Source organism: Saccopteryx leptura, chromosome 7 (assembly GCF_036850995.1).
Source record: "Saccopteryx leptura isolate mSacLep1 chromosome 7, mSacLep1_pri_phased_curated, whole genome shotgun sequence".
In the NCBI taxonomy this organism is placed as follows: Eukaryota; Metazoa; Chordata; class Mammalia; order Chiroptera; family Emballonuridae; genus Saccopteryx; species Saccopteryx leptura.
Genome location: NC_089509.1, coordinates 92,922,485 through 92,942,743, shown reverse-complemented (window position 1 = coordinate 92,942,743; position 20,259 = coordinate 92,922,485). Strand labels below are relative to the sequence as shown.

Genomic DNA, 20,259 nt, shown 5'->3' with positions numbered 1-20,259 from the left:
GTCTACCTTTTATTTTGACGCATGATAGGAAGTCAAGGTATTCCTCCAAACTCTACTTTTTACTTAAATATTAGCCAACTTTCTCTAACCTTAAAGTAATCATTTTCTTTCTTTTTATTTCTAAAGGATGGCGGTTCCTTTAGTATATACTAAAATGTTCACCATTTAAAAATGTTTTTTACTGCTATCTGTTCAGTTGGTCTTAATTTTATTTTTACATATGAATATATTTGTCACCCCATTAAATTTAAGTTCTAAGTAATAAATAAATAAATAAAAAGTTTATAAAAAAGATTATTTGAATTATTCTAGCTCCATGATACCATTAACATATTACAGAACAAGTTTTCTCTTTATTATTCTTTTCTATTCCAACTGCATTTCATTATGATCTTTCACACCATCACTTTAGCTCATATGGGATTATTTCCAAAGTAACCCAATGTTGAGAGCTTCTTTTGATGTTTTTTTTTTCTATTTAGATAAAATTAATATATATTATTTTGGTTTCAGATGTACAACATGATTCAATATTTCTAAAATTGCAAATGCTCACCATAATAAGTCTAGTTAATATCACTAACTATAGTCCTCATGCTGTGTACATTCCATCCCCGGGACTTACTTATTTTTTGAATGAACTTTGTACCTTTTGACCACCTGCACGCATTTCACCTCCCACCCCTACTTCTTATCTCTGGCAACCACCAATCTGTTCTCTGTTATCTAAGAGCTCATTTTGTTTTGTTTTGTTTTTTATCCCACATATAAATGATATTATACAGTATTTGTCTTTCTCTGTCGGAATTGTTTTACTTAGCGTAATGCCCTCAAAGTCTACTCATGTTGTTGCAAATGGTATACTTTTCTTCTTTTTTGTGGCTGAATAATATTCCATTATGAATATATTTTGCATTTTCTTTATCCATTCAACAATTGAAGGACACAGATTGCTTCCACCTCTTGGCTATTATAATAATGCTGCAATAAATAAATAAATATAGGGATAAATATTTTTTTTCAAGTTTTGTTTTTTTGTTTCCTTTGGATAAACAGAAGTGGGAATGCTGATCATATGATAGTTTGATTTTTAATTTTTTGAGGAATCTTTATACTGTTTTTGCACAGTGGCTGCACCAATTTACATTACAGTGCATAAAGGTTCCTTTTCCTTCCCACCCTCACTCAAACTTGTTATTTTCTGTCTTTCTGGTAATAGCCATTCTAGCAGGTGGAAGGTGAAAACTCATTGTGGTTTTGATTTGCATTTCCCTGAGGATTAGTGAAGCTGAGCATCTGTTCATGTACCTGTTAGCCATTTGTAAGTCTTCTCTGCAGAATGTCTCTTCAGATCTTCTGCTCATTTTTTCAGTCAGATTATTTAGGTTTCTTTGCCATTGAGTTGTGGGTCACACACAGACACACACATACCTACATATTTATCGATATGTTTTCCTCAGTGAACTCTTAAAACCTTGTGCAAGTTCAAACTGCTGTTTTTGTTGTAAGTGGTTTCCTGGCGACTCGAGCAGTTCAGGTCCTGCCAGCATTCCGAAAAGAGCTCACCTGCTGTCATTCTGTTTCTCACTCAGGGCACCTGGGTATCTTATGTTTGTTGTTGCTATTATGAATAAAGACCTTCCTCACTTGTGTCTTCTTAATTTACTGGTGATGGCATATTGAAAAGTTATAGATTCTTGAATAGTTATCTTTTAAAGAGAAACCTTTCTGAACTCTTCATAGTTTCAAATATTGGTTTAGTTTGAATCTCTTGCTTCTAGGTAAACAATTAAGTGGTCTGAGGGAAAGAATGATGTTTTGGTCTTTTTCTTTACAATAACTAAACCTCTCATTTCTGCTTCATATCTTCATTCCTGAAAGCCTCCAGGTCTTTCTGAACACAATGAATAATGCAAGAGATAATGGGGCAGTTTATTTTATCTTAAATGGGATTAGATTTAATAGGGGTATTTCCTTAGTGTTGTAGGTTTGAGGTTCTTTTTAATGAAGGGGAAGTCATTTTTCCCCCTATTTTTAAGTGTTTTTGTATGCAATCAGAACTCATTTTGAATTTATTTATTTTAAATTCATTTTTAGCTTCAGCTGAACTTCTCCCATGTTTTTCCTTCCTGGAAGTCCTGTATTAATAACTAGAGTGCTCAATAGTAAACATCCCTGGCATTGCTGGAGCTAAAAGCTATATTTGTTTGTAGTGGATTATTCTTTAAATCTGCTTTAAATTTGATGGGGTTTTTTAAATTTAGATTTGCAACATAGAGTCAGAAGAGTCTTGATCTCTCTCTCTCAATGCTATCTTTTTCAGTTTTGAACATTTGCGTTTTGATGATTACATTAAACTAGTCATTTTTAATTTTGTCCTTAAAACAATTTATCTTACATAAGTACTGTTTATTTAACAATTGCCAGAACTCAAGAAAAATCCTAGGATATTGGAACCTTTATAATATTTAAATATTTTTTTCTATTTTTTCAAACTTAACAGTTTTTCCATACTTTCTTCAGCGATTTTGTTCATTTAATTTTCCTGAGAAAGGTATCTACTTCAAGATGTTCAAAAAATTAGTTTAAAAAGTTAAAAACTTACTATTTTACTCATTTTTTTTCAAAGTTTCAAATTTCTATTTAATTCAACTCAAATATGATCAACTTTTACTACAAACAAATAAAGTAACATTTATAGCAGAAGAATCAAAACAAACATCTGTTAAGAAAACCTGTGATAATAGTCTCAAAGAACATAACTCCTTGTAAATTTTGGCCTATTTAGTATAATCAATTGAGTAGTTTTCCCTGAAGAGTAGAGTAGATCAGGTTTACCTTATGTATGCAAGGATAAAGTACACTGTGAGTTTTCTGTTCAGCTGGGAACTATGAATTGATAGTAACAGTAGTATACAAAATTAATTATAGTATAATTTATATTGTTTGTTGGTGGCATGTTTTAAAAGACTCAATGCTGACATGCTAAGGAGATACAAAAATCTATCCTCATTTACACATAGCTGAGCAACAAGAATTTTCTCTTACCTGTTGCCCCCCAAAGAGTGAGCAATTCTAACACCAACAATATACAACCAATGAACTGCATTGCCCACTGCCTTAGTGGTCGAAGTTTAGGTTTGCGGGGACTTTTTCTGGGTCTGTATCCAAAAGGTAAACTGCATTCAGTTTTGATATCTTTAAGTTATTCCTGTGTCCATAGGTATGAAGACTCTGCCCAAAACTTCTGAATATAACTTATAGGTAAAATATTGTTCTGTTCACAGGGCCTTACTTGGCAATTTAATACCATAAGGTTTGATGTTCTTAAAAGTAGAGGCAAAGGGGGGAAATTAGTTTATCAATATGTAAGAAAAGTGTTCAGGAATTTTAGAAAGGAAGAGGTGAAAGGGGGTGAAAGAAAAATAAGATGAGGGAGGTCACTTTAAAAAAAACCCAATGAATATATCCAAAGAAACCCAAAACACTAGTTTGAAAGAACATATGCACCCCTATGTTCATTACAGCATTATTTACAATAGCCAAGATTTAAAAGCAGCCCAAGTGTATACAGTATAGATGAGTGGATAAAAATGCTGTGGTGCATTTACACGATGGAATACTACTCAGCCATAAAAAAGAAAGAAGTCTTGCCTTTTACAACAGCATGGATGGACTTGGAAATGATCATGCCAAGAGAAATAAACCAGCCTGAGAAAGATGAGTACCATATGATTTTACTTACATATGGAATCTAATGAATAAAATAAACTAACCAGCAAAATAGAAATAGACTCACAGATATGGAAACAGACTGACAGCTGTCAGAGGGGATGGGATGTAGGGGACCAGATAAAAAAAGGGGGGGGGATTAAGCAAAGGAAAAAAAACAGACACAGAAAACAGTGTGGGGACTGCAGGGAAAAAGGGCTTTGGGGGAAATGGAAGAGGGTAAATGCGGAGAGACGGTGATGGAGGAAGACTTGACTTGGGGTGATAACTCACAATGCAATATTCAGAGGATGTAATATAGAGCTGTATGCCTGAAGCCAGTATTATTTTATTAACCAGTGGCACCCCAATAAATTCAATAAAAAAATTTTAATAAAAAAATATCCCAATGTAATTTTTTCATCAAAGGGATTAGAAATACTTCCTGGTTATTGGGGTCTCCTTTTTTCTAAGTGTACTTTCTACAAATACTTTATCATGTTTTCAATGAACTGTTTATTTGTCTTCCCTTTTGTACCTGCCTTTCCTTCAATCACTGTCATCAGTACAGCCTGATCCTAAAGCAGGTCTTCAAATGTGATCGTCTGTAATGCTTTTCCATCAGCAAAGGGAAATGAGAGTTCCCATACTGCAGCTGTTCTGAGTAGAAGTGCGAATGGAGAGTGAGGCCCACCCAGTGGGCCCGGTCTGGGGCCCCCTGCCCGTGTGAGGGTCCATCCGGCCCACGTGCGCTCTCACCATCCGCTCCTGTGGGCGGACCCACGCAGTACCCCTCACCTCTTCCTGCAGCGCTCGCAGAGCTAGGATGACACTTGTGAGGACAGATGAAGAGCTGCCCTGTTTCCTGCTCCGGAGAAAAGAGGAAGGAAAGCCATTTCCACAGTGCGGGATGTTTTTCCACTTTAACATATATTTGTTCTGAGGGAAGAAATTTAAAAGAGGATTTGCTGTTTCGGCTTTCTCCTTTATCTTACTTTCCTTTCACTCCCTCACACCTCCTTTTCATTTATAAAGTTGCTGCAGCCTGTCTTACATAGGGAGTACGTTTTTCTTTGATTAAAAAAAAATCTTTAATCATATAAATAAGACCTGAATCAGTTTACATCTTATAAAAAGTTTTTTGTTTTTTTTGTTTTTTTGTATTCCTCTGAAGCTGGAAACGGGGAGAGACAGTCAGACAGACTCCCGCATGCGCCCAACCGGGATCCATCTGGCACGCCCACCAGGGGGCGATGCTCTGCCCACCAGGGGGCGATGCTCTGCCCCTCCGGGGCGTCGCTCTGTCGCGACCAGAGCCACTCTAGCGCCTGGGGCAGAGGCCAAGGAGCCATCCCCAGCGCCCGGGCCATCTTTGCTCCAATGGAGCCTTGGCTGCGGGAGGGGAAGAGAGAGACAGAGAGGAAGGAGAGGGGGAGGGGTGGAGAAGCAGATGGGCGCCTCTCCTGTGTGCCCTGGCCGGGAATCGAACCCGGGACTTCTGCATGCCAGGCCGACGCTCTACCACTGAGCTAACCGGCCAGGGCTCTTATAAAAAGTTTTAAAAATTATATGTAAAAATAAAGTCCTTCTCAGCCATAATTCCCAAACAGAGGTCTGGTCCTTGGTTCCCAGAAGTAAGCTGTTTGAGGTATACCTTTGCAGACTTGAGTCAGTGCACTTCAAACATGCATGGACAAAGTACTCTCAGAATGTTCACTTAAAAAAAAAAAAGAAGTACTTCTTGTTGTTTTGCTGGAAAGTTTCACTGGGAGGCCATGGAGAGTAGCCGCAGCTGCTTAGAAATGTAATGTAATGAAATGCAATCTCCCATCCAGATGTGTGGGAGCCCAAGGCTGGAACATGGTGCCCCAGGAGCCTGAGTCAGGCTGAGTCAGGCTGGGTCAGGTCAGGACTTGCATGTGGGTGGCAGAGTGTGATGTGAGGGACAAGGTTTGGGAAACCTGAGTGAGGGCTGGCTGACCATTATTCATTCAAAGGGACTTGGTGAATTTAAAGAGAACTCGTGCCTCTAAGTACACATCCCAGTGATGACTCTGAGTGGGCATCAATGGAAGGACAAGAAAGTTTAAGTAAAAGGTGGATGGTAGAAGTGGAAGATTTCTTGAGCTATGAGTTAAGAAAGTGATCCAGCTGCTTTTGTAGATGCTTTTGGGGAAGTAGACATTCTGGGCAGCAACTTAACTTGAGTATGAGACTATTGTAACTTCATTTTAAAACCTAAAACTCTTTTTTAGGTTTAAATCTCTTTCAGGAACCCTGTTATGTAAAAATGAGATGATATGGTTGTATTTTGAGCATATGAACATGTAGATGCATCATGTATATGGACATACACCCAAATATTAGTCACTTTTTGAAATAGACTGTATTTTTCAAATATCACTATCATGTTCTTATAATGACTATTTAAGAATATGGATTAAATTCAAACCAAAACGCTTATTTTCTCTATTTCTTGTTCCTTTAGGCCATCGTCAGCATTAGGAATGAATTGTGGAGGACTCATGAATCTATAAATGCTCTCCAAAGGGAAAGAAGGTAGGACCCACGTGCATGCACAAATACTGACAACAGAAACAAATCAATAGCATATTTTTTTTTTTTGCTTTTATAAAAACTTTTTTCTACAAAGATTTTACTATGTTGTTGTTTTTATTTAATTTAGAAGTTATTTCCTAAACAGAAAAATCCTGTGATTCCAGTATGGAGGTAAAAGGGGCTTTGTCTCCATTTGAGTAGTGAAGCATGACAAAAATAATTTGGTTAATTAAATTAAGTTTCAGGTTTTGATTGCAATCCTTGAGCATTGGTTAAGCATTTTTAGGGAAGTATAATTTGTGAGTGTTTTCTCTACTTCTAAAAAAATCAGTGCACTTTCTCCAATAGCATCTAACTTCCTACCAAGTGTCTTAAATTTGTTGAAAACTGTCTATCATCTTATTGTGTCTCAAGGGACTAATTATTCCTTGATTTCCTGTCTCCCATTGTCATTCCTTTAGAAGACAGACTTCTTGAGCCTCAATAAGAAGTTACCCCTGAGGGAAGACCTTTGTTTTTAGATGGTCAATAAATTGCTAATTTTATATATATATGTATGTATATATATATATATATACATACATATATATATATATGATGAGATGTGCTTCATAATGTGTTTCTTATCTTTTGATAAGAAACATTTTTAAAATCTGTGGTAACTTATGAAACCATATTGTTGGTTTCCTAGTAAGGTATTTATCAACATAAAGTATACCAAAGTGTGAGGTTGAATAATGAATAAATCCTTGTGAAGACTGTATCCTTGTTTTTTTCTGCATTATTATTTTATTCATGATTTGGATAAAATAGTAGAGGGCATGCTTCTCAAATGTGTATCACATGATACCAAAAGGCATAGACAATAAGCTGAATGACAATCTCAGGTCACTAAGATGTGATAGTCTGGAATATTGGGACCATTTATAAAAGCCAAATGTTAAAGATTTAAATGCAATACCTACAATTACAGGTTCAGGGCAAATAGTCTGGAAAATAACTGTGATATATAGTTAACTGTAAGTTCAATAACAGCCAACATTGTATCACTGATTATTTAAAAGGCAACTCAGACTACATTAAAAGAAAGAGTGTTATTCTATCATTAGTTACCTACTTATTACTCTGTACTGGCTAAGTGCTGATCAAAGAAAGAAATGTTGCTCTGCTCTGTGCATGATTCAATGGGTTGGGGAGTGTTTGTGTTCAGTTTAAAGACCCATTACATGGGAGAATCAAGCTCTACAGATAAAGCAGAACTACAGATAAAGATTTTTTTAAAGTTTAGAAGGGCAGATTTCAGGTTATTTGAAAGGAATTATTTCTCAAAAAATCTGAATTGTTTGTTAATGGTAGTTATTAGCCTGGAAATTATTGGGCTCCCCCATTGCTGGAAATCTTGGTGTCAGGTAAACTATGTCCACCAAAAACTGCAGGAGAATTCCTGCTTTAAAAAACGACACAGGCCCTGGTCAGTTTGCTTAGTGGTAGAGTGTCAGACGGTATGTGAAGTCCCGGGTTCGATTCTCGGTCAGGGCACACAGGAGAAGCGCCCATCTGCTCCACCCTTCCCCCTCTCCTTCTTCTCTATCTCTCTCTTCCCCTCCGCAGCCAAGGCTCCATTGGAGCAAAGTTGGCCCTAGTGCTGAGGATGGCTCAGTGGCCTCTGCCTCAGGTGCTTAGAATGGCTCCAGCCACAATGAAGCAACGCCCCGGATGGGCAGAGCATCGCCCTCTGGTGGGCATGCCAGGTGGATCCCGGTCAAGTGCATGCGGGAGTCTGTCTGACTGCCTCCCCGCTTCTAACTTCAGAAAAATACAAAAAACAAAATAAAACAAAATAAACCCCACACACAAACAAAAATGGAGTAAGAAGAGAACTGTACTTCTGATAGGGCTTTACCTACTTTCACCTGGATTGTGGGTAGAAGGGGGGACATGTCTGCTCGCTGTCCTAGCATGGAGGTTGGGCCAGAGAGGAGAAGAGGACAGGAATGGTAGACAAGATGAGAGAAAGAGAAACTAGTGTCACTAGAGGTCATAACAAGTGCCACACTTTAAGTACAGAAAATACTGAGATAGGCATTCTAAGAATGTTTAATAGTCTGCAATATCAAATCTCTGAACGAACTCCTTCCTGAAGAACCCACCATGAAGACATACTTGAAACTTCAGTTATGATGTAGGATTTTAGAGTCAGACTTATGTTTCTCCTGAGGGTGACGAAATCTGAGGGCCAGGCTTTAGAAAGAACTCCTGCTTCCTGACGGAAGCCCAATCTAAATGCCATAATCTCTCCAAGACCTATAGCAATTAGAAATTTCAAAGGCTCTAACACTGAAAAATGTTGCATTTCTCACCAGAGAGCCCATTTTTACAAATTCAATAAATATACCGATAGCACTGATTTAAGAATAAGGTTGTCCTTGAATAAGCCACTTAACTGTGTACATACTCCCTGACAGGGACTGTTTTAGGCTTCAGTCTGAGGATATGGCAACAAGCAAAATAGGGGGAAAAAGTTTCCAAAATAGAGACAATAAACAGTTACTAAGTGAAAGAGTAAATAATATATAAGTAAAATAATAAGTAAAACAGGTTGTATGTCATGTAATGTGACTGTCCAAAAGTTTGAAAGCTGGAGATTAAGTAAAAAAATCTAAGGTCAGTTCACACACTGGAGCAATTAGACATCACAGAAAACCCCGGCGACACACAGAGTAGGGGAGTGGCCGGGAGGTGCCGGAGCAGAGGTCGCAGAGGTCGGGGCTCTGACCTGCAGCTTCACGTAGGCTAGTCAGGGGCAGCCTCTCTGCAGATATGATGGTGAACAAGGATTTAAAGGGGAGATGAGCAAGAACCTGGGGGCAGAGGGGACCAAGGAGCAAGCTCTGAGGGGAAAACGTGCCCCATGTGTTCAGAGTTGCCAAGATGGAGAAGGAGAACGCAGAGAGGAGGTCAAAGAGGGAGAGAGGGTCTTGACCACCCTGTCGGCTAAGTCTGCCCCTGGGAGGACTTTGGCTCATTCTAAGTAAGGGAGGGAGAGGGAGCCACTGGAGTTTTCTAAACCAAGGGGTGATATAATCTGCCTTAAGAATTACCCAGACTCCTCGGTTCATTCTTAAACCAATGAACAACAAGATTTAGGAAAAGAAACAAAACAGACCCACAGTTCATGAATTACATCATTGTTTCTTCCCTGTGGTCTTGGTCAGGTGGTAAGTGTTTAGCCAGGACATGTATACTATCCTTCTACATGGAATGTTTCTAAACAAAACTATACCGAAGGAAGTCAGTATTCAAATTCTAGTATCTGGTGAAGGTATGCATGATGAGTCTTCTAAACCCTCTAAAAGCCAATAAAATTCTTAGTGGAACAGTACATACAATAGACACAAAAGGCAGCTGTTGAACAAACAGTTTAAAACAGGACTGATGGATGTTAGATAAGAGTTGAGGCATGGGGCTCTCCTGCCTCCTCTCCCAGAGAGAGGACCTGGAATAAATCTTGCTACGCACGCACGCCTCTACCTAGTCTCCTGGCCTCTGGCCCTTTCAACCCACTCAGACCTGTTTCTTCCAGGTTCCTTAAAAAACAGTTAAACCGATACAAAGAGAAGTTGCAAGCTGTATACGCCTCCCAAGAAGAAAAAAGTTGCAAATTTGAAACAAAGATTCACCAACTCGCAGCCAACCAGGACAGTCTGTGGGCCAAGCTACAGCAAACGAGACAGGATTTACAGGTACAGAAGGTGGAACCGTGTGGCTGTCTGGGCCATCTGAAAGTCTGACCTTAAACCCTCTGGTCAAGGCAGGGCTGCAGCCTGAAACTTCACACCTCACTCTGATCAGCTTCGTTCCTTTCCCTCTTCCCTTCATACTCTGACCAGCTCTGGCTTTCATGGTCCTGACTAGATCCACCCCCTCCGTGAAGGCAGTGCCATTGGGAGACAATGATATTAGTACCATTCAGAAATAATAGACCTGGGGCGGGGTGGTTCTCTACTGCCTTCATTCCTAAACCTTCTAGTCTCATTATCCCTTTTAAATTCTTAAAATTTTTTTAGGATTCCCAAGGAGCTTTTGTGGGTTATATCTATCGCTCTTTACCATAATCAAAATTAAAACTGTGCCAAGATTTCAAAATAAATGGATTAACTAATTTAAAAATGAAAATAACAAATCTATTATATATATAACAATTTAAAACAGTAAGTACATGTTTTTTAAAAACTTACAAGAGTGGCATTATTTTACAATTTTTATAAATATAATTCGTATCCGGCCTAATCAAAAATAGTTAGATTTTCATGACTGCTTTAGCTTTCTATCTGTTTTTAAGATGTTTTTGTTGAAATTTATGACGAAACCTGGCCTCACACAGATTTGCTGTTGAAAAAGAGAATATTTTAATAGACTTTTCAGTTAATTAGAGATCTTCTTTGATACTACACCAAAACATGATCAAGATTGTTTCTTCAAGGACAGTTGCAATATTGAATCTGAAACCATATCTATTTTATACTTTGTTTCATTAAAATATAACATTCTGTTGTGCTCTTTGAATGACTCTTCAACCCATGCATGATTCTGTAGCCTCATACATTGGTCATTTGGAAGTTCACCCAGCTGTGCTGAATATCCTGATGCTCACCCATTACTTTATATAAAACCAAAAAAAAAAAAAAGATCACATTCATTATATCACAACTAATCTCATCAGAAAAGTCTTTAAGAATTGGAAAGCCAGCAAACTTATGGAGATGAATGCAACTTTTCCAAAATTTTAATTTTTTGCTTAAAATCTCAACTGTTCTGACCTGTGCTGGTGCAGTGGATAAAACACTCACCTGGAATGCTGTGGTCACTGGTTCGAAGCCCCAGGCTTCTCGGGTCAAGCCACAAAAACAAGTACATACTATGAGTTGATGCTTCCTGCTCCTCATTCCTTCTCTCTCTCTTTCTCTCTAAAATCGATAAATAAAATCTTTTAAAATTTATATTTTAAGGCCTGACCTGTGGTGGTGCAGTGGATAGAGAGTCAACCTGCAATGCTGAGGTCCCAGGTGGAAACCCTGGGCTTGCCCGGTCAAGGCACATACAAATGCTTCTAGCTCCCTCCCTCTCTCTCTCTCTCTTTCTGTCTTGCCTCTCTCTAAAAATCAATTAATAAATAAAATCTTAAAATAAAAAAATATAAAAGCTCAACTGTTAAAACTGGCAACACATATTATCAACTGTTTTCCTTGCTGTGCTAGTTGCATTTCCATTATTTTTGAGAAATATCCAAGTCTGAATAATATAGTCTGTAAGTAATTCTTTCACACAGGAGGCAACTTTTGTATTTCAGTAAATGTCAGAAGTGTTTTACACATACTTCCCATTCCATCACAGACAATATAAAAAAGACGTGTTTTATTATTAAGAAAATTAAGACGGGCCCTGGCCGGTTGGCTCAGTGGTAGAGCGTCGGCCTGGCGTGCGGGGGACCCGGGTTCGATTCCCGGCCAGGGCACACAGGAGAAGCGCCCATTTGCTTCTCCACCTCCCCCCTCCTCCTTCCTCTCTGTCTCTCTCTTCCCCTCCCGCAGCCAAGGCTCCATTGGAGCAAGGATGGCCCAGGCGCTGGGGATGGCTCCTTGGCCTCTGCCCCAGGCGCTAGAGTGGCTCTGGTCGCGGCAGAGCGACCCCCCCCCCCCCAGCGGGGCAGAGCATCGCCCCCTGGTGGGCAGAGCATCGCCCCTGGTGGGGCGTGCCGGGTGGATCCCGGTCAGGCGCATGCGGGAGTCTGTCTGACTGTCTCTCCCCGTTTCCAGCTTCAAAAAAAAGAAAAAAAAGAAAATTAAGACGTTTTGCTACATCATCAAGGATATTCTTAAGTGGAAGTAGCTCCCCTTTTTTTTTAACTGCAAATGCACAATGACAAGTACTGAATGCCGTAAGGACTAGCACTATTTGTTGACACTGTTGATTTGTGAAGGCACCAACAGCGTTAGCTTACTTACTCTTGATTTTGTATCTTCAATGCAAATGTCAACACAGTGATCAGGCAAATAACGTCTAAGTATCATTGAGAAAATGATTTCAACTTCATGGCCCTCTAAAAGAGTCTCAGCCTGACCAGGCGGTGGTGCAGTGGATAGAGCGTCGAACTGGGATGCAGAGGACCCAGGTTCGAGACCCCGAGGTCGCCAGCTTGGGCACGGGCTCATCTCGTTTGAGGAAAAGTCCACCAGCTTGAGGCCAGGGTCGCTGGCTCAAGCAATGGGTTACTCGGTCAGCTGTAGCCCCATGGTCAAGGCACATATGAGAAAGCAATCAATGAACAACTAAGGTGTCGCAACGAAAAACTGATGACTGATGCTTCTCATCTCTCTCCATTCCTGTCTGTCTGTCCCTATCTATCCCTCTCTCTGTCTCTGTAAAAGAGTCTCAGCCTGACCAGGCAGTGGCGCAGTGGATAGAGTGTCAGACTGGGACACAGAGAACCCAGGTTCAAAACCTCGAGGTCACCGGCTTGAGCCGGGCTCATCTGGTTTGAGCAAGGCTCACCAGCTTGAGATCAAGGTCGCTGGCTTGAGCAAGGGGTCACTCAGTCTGCTGTAGCCCCCTGGTCAAGGCACATATGAGAAAGCGATCAGTGAACAGCTAAGGTGCTGCAGTGAAGAATTGATGCTTCTCATCTCTCTCCCTTCCTGTCTGTCTGTCCCTATCTGTCCTCCTCTCTGTCTCTCTCTATCTCTGTCATAAATAAATGAGTCTCAAGGACCTCCAGGAATCTGAGGGCCACAATTTGAGAACTGTGTTCTGTATGGAGCACACCCCCTAAATTTTATACCTATGGGTTATCATGAAACCCCTCCCAACCTATCTATCCAGTTGATCATTATGAACATGTTTTATTATAAAACTTTTTAATCTATCAGTTCTATACAGGCTGATGTTTTCAGAAATTCCTTGTGATGATTTTAGAGCTTCGAGAGCTTAGAATTTCAAATTTCTTATGATTATTCCCTGTGATAATTTAATATCTGAGCTGTTTTAACTTTTGTAGACAGTTTTAGGGTGACATTGCATTAACACCATAAAATAAATGTATCTAGAAAGCAGAAAAACTCTTACATTAAAATATTTTGTTGGAATATTAAAATGTAATCAATTTGTTTTTAAAAGTAAGATAAGTGTTAATTTCTTCATAAATAAAGTTTTTGTCCTCCAGGCAATGTTGCAGCCACTCCATCCATCTTCTTCCTGTCAAAACATGATTTCCAAGGGTGACCATGGAAAAGGTGAAAAGTTTTGGAAGGAAAGAGGTTCTTCTCAGAGTAAGAATGCCAGTGTGGATGGTTCAGAATTGGAACCTCTTCTTACACCCACTGTGATTAACAGAAGCCAACAAAGTCAAGCAAAAGTAGACCATGCTCTACCAAAATCAGAATCACCAGAGGCCACTTTGCAGCCAAGGTCAACACAAAGCATCAGAGCACAAAGCCAAGAACAAAAAACCTCCAAGGAAATCTTTAGTTGCCCAACCAGTTCCCAAGAAAGACCGCTGCAGGACACTTCCCAGATTGTTCTTACTGAAAAAAATTGTCCTACTCTGGCACCTGTAGAAAGAAAAGAGACAAGTAGCATCCAGGAGGAAAAGGATGAGCTGGAAGAAGAGGAACTGCAAGAATTGCTATCAAAACTTATGGATGCCTTCACTCTAGAAATGCCGTCAGGTAAGAGTTGCACAAACAATAGAAATAGGGATGTCCTTTTAAGCTGCCTTTTAAAACAATTGATTTTATCACATTAGCCCAACAGCTACAATTTATATAGTAAGTGAAATTCATCAACAGTCAGACTAGTGAATCTTTTGCCCATCCACAGCATCTCCAAACTTGATTTCCAGAATTGCCTAATTCATAGGGCTGTTGTGAGCATGAAAGGTGATAAACCGTTAGATTTTAGTACAGCGCCTGGCACATACCAAGAATCCAATAACTGCTCATTAGTTTGTTATTATTATTAATAGTATTAAAACATATATAACTGGGCATCCTGATGTTACCATTTAAAAATGAGGATAAAGGTGATGCTCTCTTTCTAGAGGATCATTGGTTAAGGTTTCTGTATTATGAGTAGTACCATCATTATCCTCATCATATTCTTCATAAGCTAGGACCCATTGCTAAATTCAGAAAGCTTTTTCTTTTTAATTATTCTTTGTTATGGTTATTTATTCTGTTGGGCTTGCTATTGTCTTATTTATAGAATATTTTGTTATCTTAATATACTGATATGTATAACTGTTCTTTTTAAGAATACCTAAAATCTTTTCATGTTAGTCATCTAGAGACTTGTGATAAAATAAAAGAGAGCATTCTCACATGTTTCTGCATCAAAGTAGGTCTTCTCAAAGTATTTCTGAATTGATATATTAGTTTGCTACAGCTGCTATAAAAAGAACCACAGACTGAGCGGCTTAAGCAAAATAAATAAATAAATAAATAAATAACACACACACACACACACACACACACACACACACACACACACACACACAATTGTTTTCCAAGAGATTTGGAGCTAGAAGTTTGTGATCAAGGTATTAGCAGCATCGATGTCTTCTGAGGTCTCTCTCCTTAGTTTGTGGATGGCTATCTTTTCTGTGTCTTTGTGCCATTTTCCCTCTGTGCATGTCCTTATCCAAATTTCCTCTTCTTATAAGGACACAACACGTAGTGGTTTAGGACCTACCCATATAACTTTATTTTAACTTAATTAACTCTTTAAAGACTATCTTTAAATATAGTTACATGCTGAAGTACTGGGGACTAAGACTTCCATTTATGAATTTAAGGAGGAAGACACAATTCAGCCCAAAACAGTGGGTGAACTATAAAATAGGTACATAATGTCAGTTAGATATTGAACTTGGTAAAGCCAAGTCAATGAAGTAATTATTTTGGGATTCTAAAAATGTCTACTGTGAAGGAAGTTGGAGTTCTAATCCTTGTATTAGAGAAATCAGATCACAAAGATGCTCAGCCTGCCTGAGACAAAGACGGCATGGGAACACCTTGTGCTCCAGTCTTAGGCTCACACAAGATTCTGCCCACTGCATTTCCTCTAAGCAACACCAGGGTCATGACAAGTAGTCAAAGCAAAGTCAATATCCACTTGACTTTTTTAGAAAAATTTCACATAAAAATGACTTTTATTCTTAGAAATTTATTATTTTATATCTTCATCTCACTTTTATTTTATTTTTTGTTTGTTTCTCCAATTAAGCTTATGAAAGCTGCTGATTTCTAACTGTAAGTTGGCTATTTTGCACGTACGGATTCCAAATAGACTAGGTGTCTTACACATCATTTGTAAGACAGAGTCCCAATACTGTGTTCAGTTTGATACCTAAAGATAAAAGATTTATGCATATTTTAACTAACTTTATCGAGATCTATCAAGGTGAATCATTAAAAGAAAATCATGAAAAAGTAAAGCTTATATCTCAATTCAGATGATGTAATAATGTATAAAGATACAACTAGCAATATTGTAGAAAATATAAAAATAAAAACATCTCAAATTTTTTCCTCTATTTTCACTCGTAATCAAAGTAGAAGAGTTGAGCTACTTATGCAGAAATGATTCATTATTATACCAAAGTGCTTATGATACTATCAGGAAGATGCACATTTTCCTTTTTTGTTCTTAGAGTACTGTGTACTCTGATTATTCAGCAAATACTAATTGACAAGATTTAAATTTATAGTCTTATTTTATATTAGTCTTATTTCTTTGAGGTTTTAAATTATTGGATCTTTGTTAACCTTCATGGCTACTATTTAAATTTATTAAACACTCTCATTACTCACTCATATATTTATTAATTTTATATCCTTATTGAACCTGGTAATGAACACAATCCTGTTTGTAATTCTACTTAGCCATTGACAATATGGATTATAAAAATACACTCCATAATTTATGCATAATCTATGCATGCCTGATAGAATTACACCAATTTAATCAGAGACAGAAGCATGATAACTTCACTGAGGAAGATGTGGAAAGTCAAAGAAATTAAATTAAGATATTGGATACTTTTGTCTTATTTCTGTCTGTCATGGATGAATCAGATGACATCAAGAAGTTTCTGATAATTTTACTGGCCCTGATTTGTTTTGTTTTTTAACTTAAGAATTGTTGGGAAGATTAGAAAGATATACTGTTTGCAAGGTGCTAAGATTTACTCAGTGTCAACATATTCACCCAGTTCTGTGATTATCTTAGTAGCTAACTCCCCACTTTTAGACTGACCTTTACTAAGGAGTCAACACATTTTGGAAATTAAAAGGAACTTCCTATTATGTAAGACTTAGCAAAATTAAAACAGTAAGAATGATGATCAGTTTAAGGGCCACTGTTGACACTGACTGCATAGAGACATTCAGTATCAAGATCTAAGAGAATAGGAGTTCAAAAGACTACAAAAGCTCAATAGAAAAGAGAAAGTGTAGAAGATGTTCCCCAAACGTCTGTAAATTCCGAATGTTGGATTGAAAATCAGTAGCAATGAACTCATTCAGACTATCAGTAAAGGGATTAGATTTGACAGAGCATCTAACACTATTTGCTAATGTGATGCCAAAAAAAATTTTTTTAAAGAAAATGATACTCTAGTCTTACTTTCTCTTTAAATTATTTTCTTTCCATTTTGAGTAAAATTTTTGTGTACATCTCTGAAATTCTTTTCCCAGCGTCTCTGCCATCCCTTTTTGTCATCCATTTGCCACTGTAGATTTCAAGAGTGAGCAGGGAAGGCATGGGAGTGGGGAGGGGCATGGTAAAGGGGGAGCGCGGCGGAGGACTACTCCTGTTCTCCTCTTCCCCGCTGAAACCAACATCCAAACCGTATTGTAAATAATCAAACAATGAAGCTGAACTTTAACAAATTATAAGAAATAAAGAACAGTGATGCCACCCCAGAAATACACCTTCAGCACTATATCCTTGTCTCACTTATTTAGAAGGTAGTCTTTTAAAATGTTGCCTGGGAATTCTAAGAATGTGTACTCAAACCTTGATAAATCTCCAGGAAGGCAGGAAACAGTGTCTGGTTGGTTCATCATGCATTCACTCATGCATTTAACAGAATGTCATCCAACATTTACTATGTGACAAGTGCTCTGGAGTGTGCTGAGTATTCATTTTGAAAAGGATAGGAATGTTTTGTCTGTTTTTTGTTTTTATCAAGAGGCAGGGACAGAAAAACAGGAAAGGAGAGAGATGAGAAGCATCAACTGGTTGTTGCAGCACTTTAGTTGTTCATTGATTGCTTCCTCATATGTCTCTTGCTGGGGGTGGGGGCGGTGCTCCTGCTGAGCCAGTGACCCCTTGCTCAAGCCAGTAGCCTTGGGCTTAAGCCAGCAACCTTGGACTCAAGCCAGCGACTTTGGGCTTCAAACCAGTGACCTTTGGGCGTAAGCCAGAGACCCTGCACTCAAGCCGGTGAGCCTGCTCTCAAGCTGGATGAGCCTGCACTTAAGCTGGTGACCTTGGGGTTTTGAACCTGGGTCCTCAGTGTCCCAGGCTGGTGTTCTACCCACTGCGTCACCACATGGTCTAGCTGGATAGATATGTTTTTTTAAACTCTTTCATTGAGTGGAAATGGCTTGGAGAAGGGCAAGGGGATGAGCAAAGAGATGGGGTGTAGTGTAAGCCTGGTGTAGTCTAAGCAGAAAGCAGCGTTGGCTTGGCTTGGGTGGATGTTGTTACACAATTGCAGTGGGGGAGGCTGAGAAAACTGAGATGGAGGCAAGCAAATAAAAAGTTCTGTTCTGCCTGACCAGGCGGTGGCACAGTGGATAGAGCGTTGGACTGGGATGCAGAGGACCCAGGTTCGAGACCCCGAGGTCACCGGCTTGAGCGTGGGCTCATCTGGTTTGAGCAAAAGCTCACCAGCTTGGACCCAAGGTCATTGGCTCCAGCAAGGGGTTACTTGGTCTGCTGAAGGCCTGTGGTCAGGGCACATATGAGAAAGCAATCACTGAACAACTAAGGTGTTGCAACGCGCAATGAAAAACTAATGATTGATGCTCTCTCCTTCCTGTCTGTCTGTCCCTGTCTATCCCTCTCTCTGACTCACTCTCTGTCTCTGTAAAAAATGAATATAAATAAATAAAAATAAAAATGAAATGTTTAAAAAAAAAAAAGTTCTGTTCTGAGCACAATTAAGTGTGAATTGCCTGAGAAATATCCAAATGGATATATCAGAGTGTCAATCAATGTGTACCACCTGGAACGCAAGGGAGAAGTCTTAGTACAGAGTAGATAGCCAATACTATGTTTGCTTAGTAAATTATTGTTGTAAGGAAGACACAGATTCAGTATTTCAGTTGCCCACAAATGTAATTATATACTAGATAACTAATTTTTGTGTTTGTTTTTAATTTTAAAATTACAGTTTACATTTAATATTATTTTGTATTAGTTTCAGTGGCTAGCATAGTGGCTAGCCAATCCTATACTTTACAAAGTGTTCCTCCAATATTTCTAGCACCCACCTGGCACCATGTGTAGTTATAACAATATTATTGACACTATTTCCTATGCTATACTTTACATCCTTGTTACTGTTTAGTAACTATCAATCTGTATGTCTCAATTCCTTTACCCTTCTTCCCTCCAGCAACCATCAGTCTGTTCTCTGTATCTATCTAGTCTGTATTGGCCTAGTCTGGTTCTGTTTTGTTTGTTTGTTTGTATTGTTCTTTAATTTCCGTGTGTAAGTGAAATCATCCGGTATTTGTCTTTCTCTAACTGACTTATTTTACTTAGCGTAATACCCTCTTGGTCCATCCATGTTGTGGCAAATAGTAAGATTTCATTCTTTTCTATGGCCAAGTAATAATCCATTGTACCATAGCATTTTTTATCCATTTGTCTATTGATGGGCACTTGGATTGCTTCCTAGCTTGGCTATTGTAATAGTACTTATTATTGTAAGTAACAAAGAACATAGTGTTACATATGTACTTTTGAATTAATGTTTTGGATTTCTTGGAAGTGCTGTGTCATAAGGCAGTCCCATGTTAATTTTTTGAGGTAACTTCATACTGCTTTCTACAAAGGCTGCACCAATCTGTGTTGCCACCAACAGTGCACAAGGGTTCTCTTTTCTCCACGTAACTCCCCAACACTTGTTTGTTGATTTATTAACGATAGCCACTCTGACAAGTGTGAGGTAATATATCATTGTGGATTTTTCTTTTTAAGTGAATGGAGGGGAAATAGACAGACTCCTGCATGATCCCCAACTGGGATCTACCTGGCAACCCCCATCTGGGGCAGACACTCAAATCAACTGACCTATCCTCAGCACCCAGGGCCAAGGCTCGAACCAATCAAGCCACTAGCTGTAAGAGGGCAAGAGATAGAGAAGGAAGAGACGGAGGGGAAGAGAAACAGATGGTCACTCCTCATGTGTGCCCTGACCAGGGATTGAACCCAGGACATCTGCACATTGGGCAGAGGATCTATCCACTGAACAAACCAGCCAGGGCCTCGTGGTTTTAATCTGCATTTCTCTGATGGTTAGTTACATTAAGTATCTTTTTGTATGTCTAGCTGGCCTAGATAACTTAAAACTTTAAACCTCCATATCTGTCATTCCGATGGCCTTCTCCTACATCCCTGATTTGTTCAGAGACCAAATAGATTTTTAGTAACATTCAAGTGAATTATTTTCCCAGTGTAATAGCCTCTGAATTGTTGATTTCACAGGTATTTTTAACATTTTATTAGGCCTCCACCTATATGCTATATTAATTCAGCCCCTAAAGGGACTGAATTCTAAGTTTATGGCAAACAATGTATTAGATGCTAGGTGCATATATCTTTGGCTGTTTTTAACATTTCAAGGGACTGGAGCTTAGAAAGAAAGCAAACAATGAGGAAAATTGCCATATATAACATGGATTATTGCTTCCCTATTTT

General features: G+C 38.8%; 1 protein-coding gene across 1 annotated transcript in view; it reads left to right on the top strand.

Annotated features, from left to right (window-relative positions):
* DYTN (dystrotelin) overlaps positions 1 to 20,259 on the top strand; it is a 57,027-nt gene that overhangs the window by 34,889 nt on the left and 1,879 nt on the right. The window contains exons 10-11 of the mRNA XM_066346356.1: positions 9,854 to 10,013; positions 13,490 to 13,994. Coding sequence (XP_066202453.1) covers positions 9,854 to 10,013; positions 13,490 to 13,994 — 665 coding nt within the window. The remainder of the gene's footprint in view (positions 1 to 9,853; positions 10,014 to 13,489; positions 13,995 to 20,259) is intronic.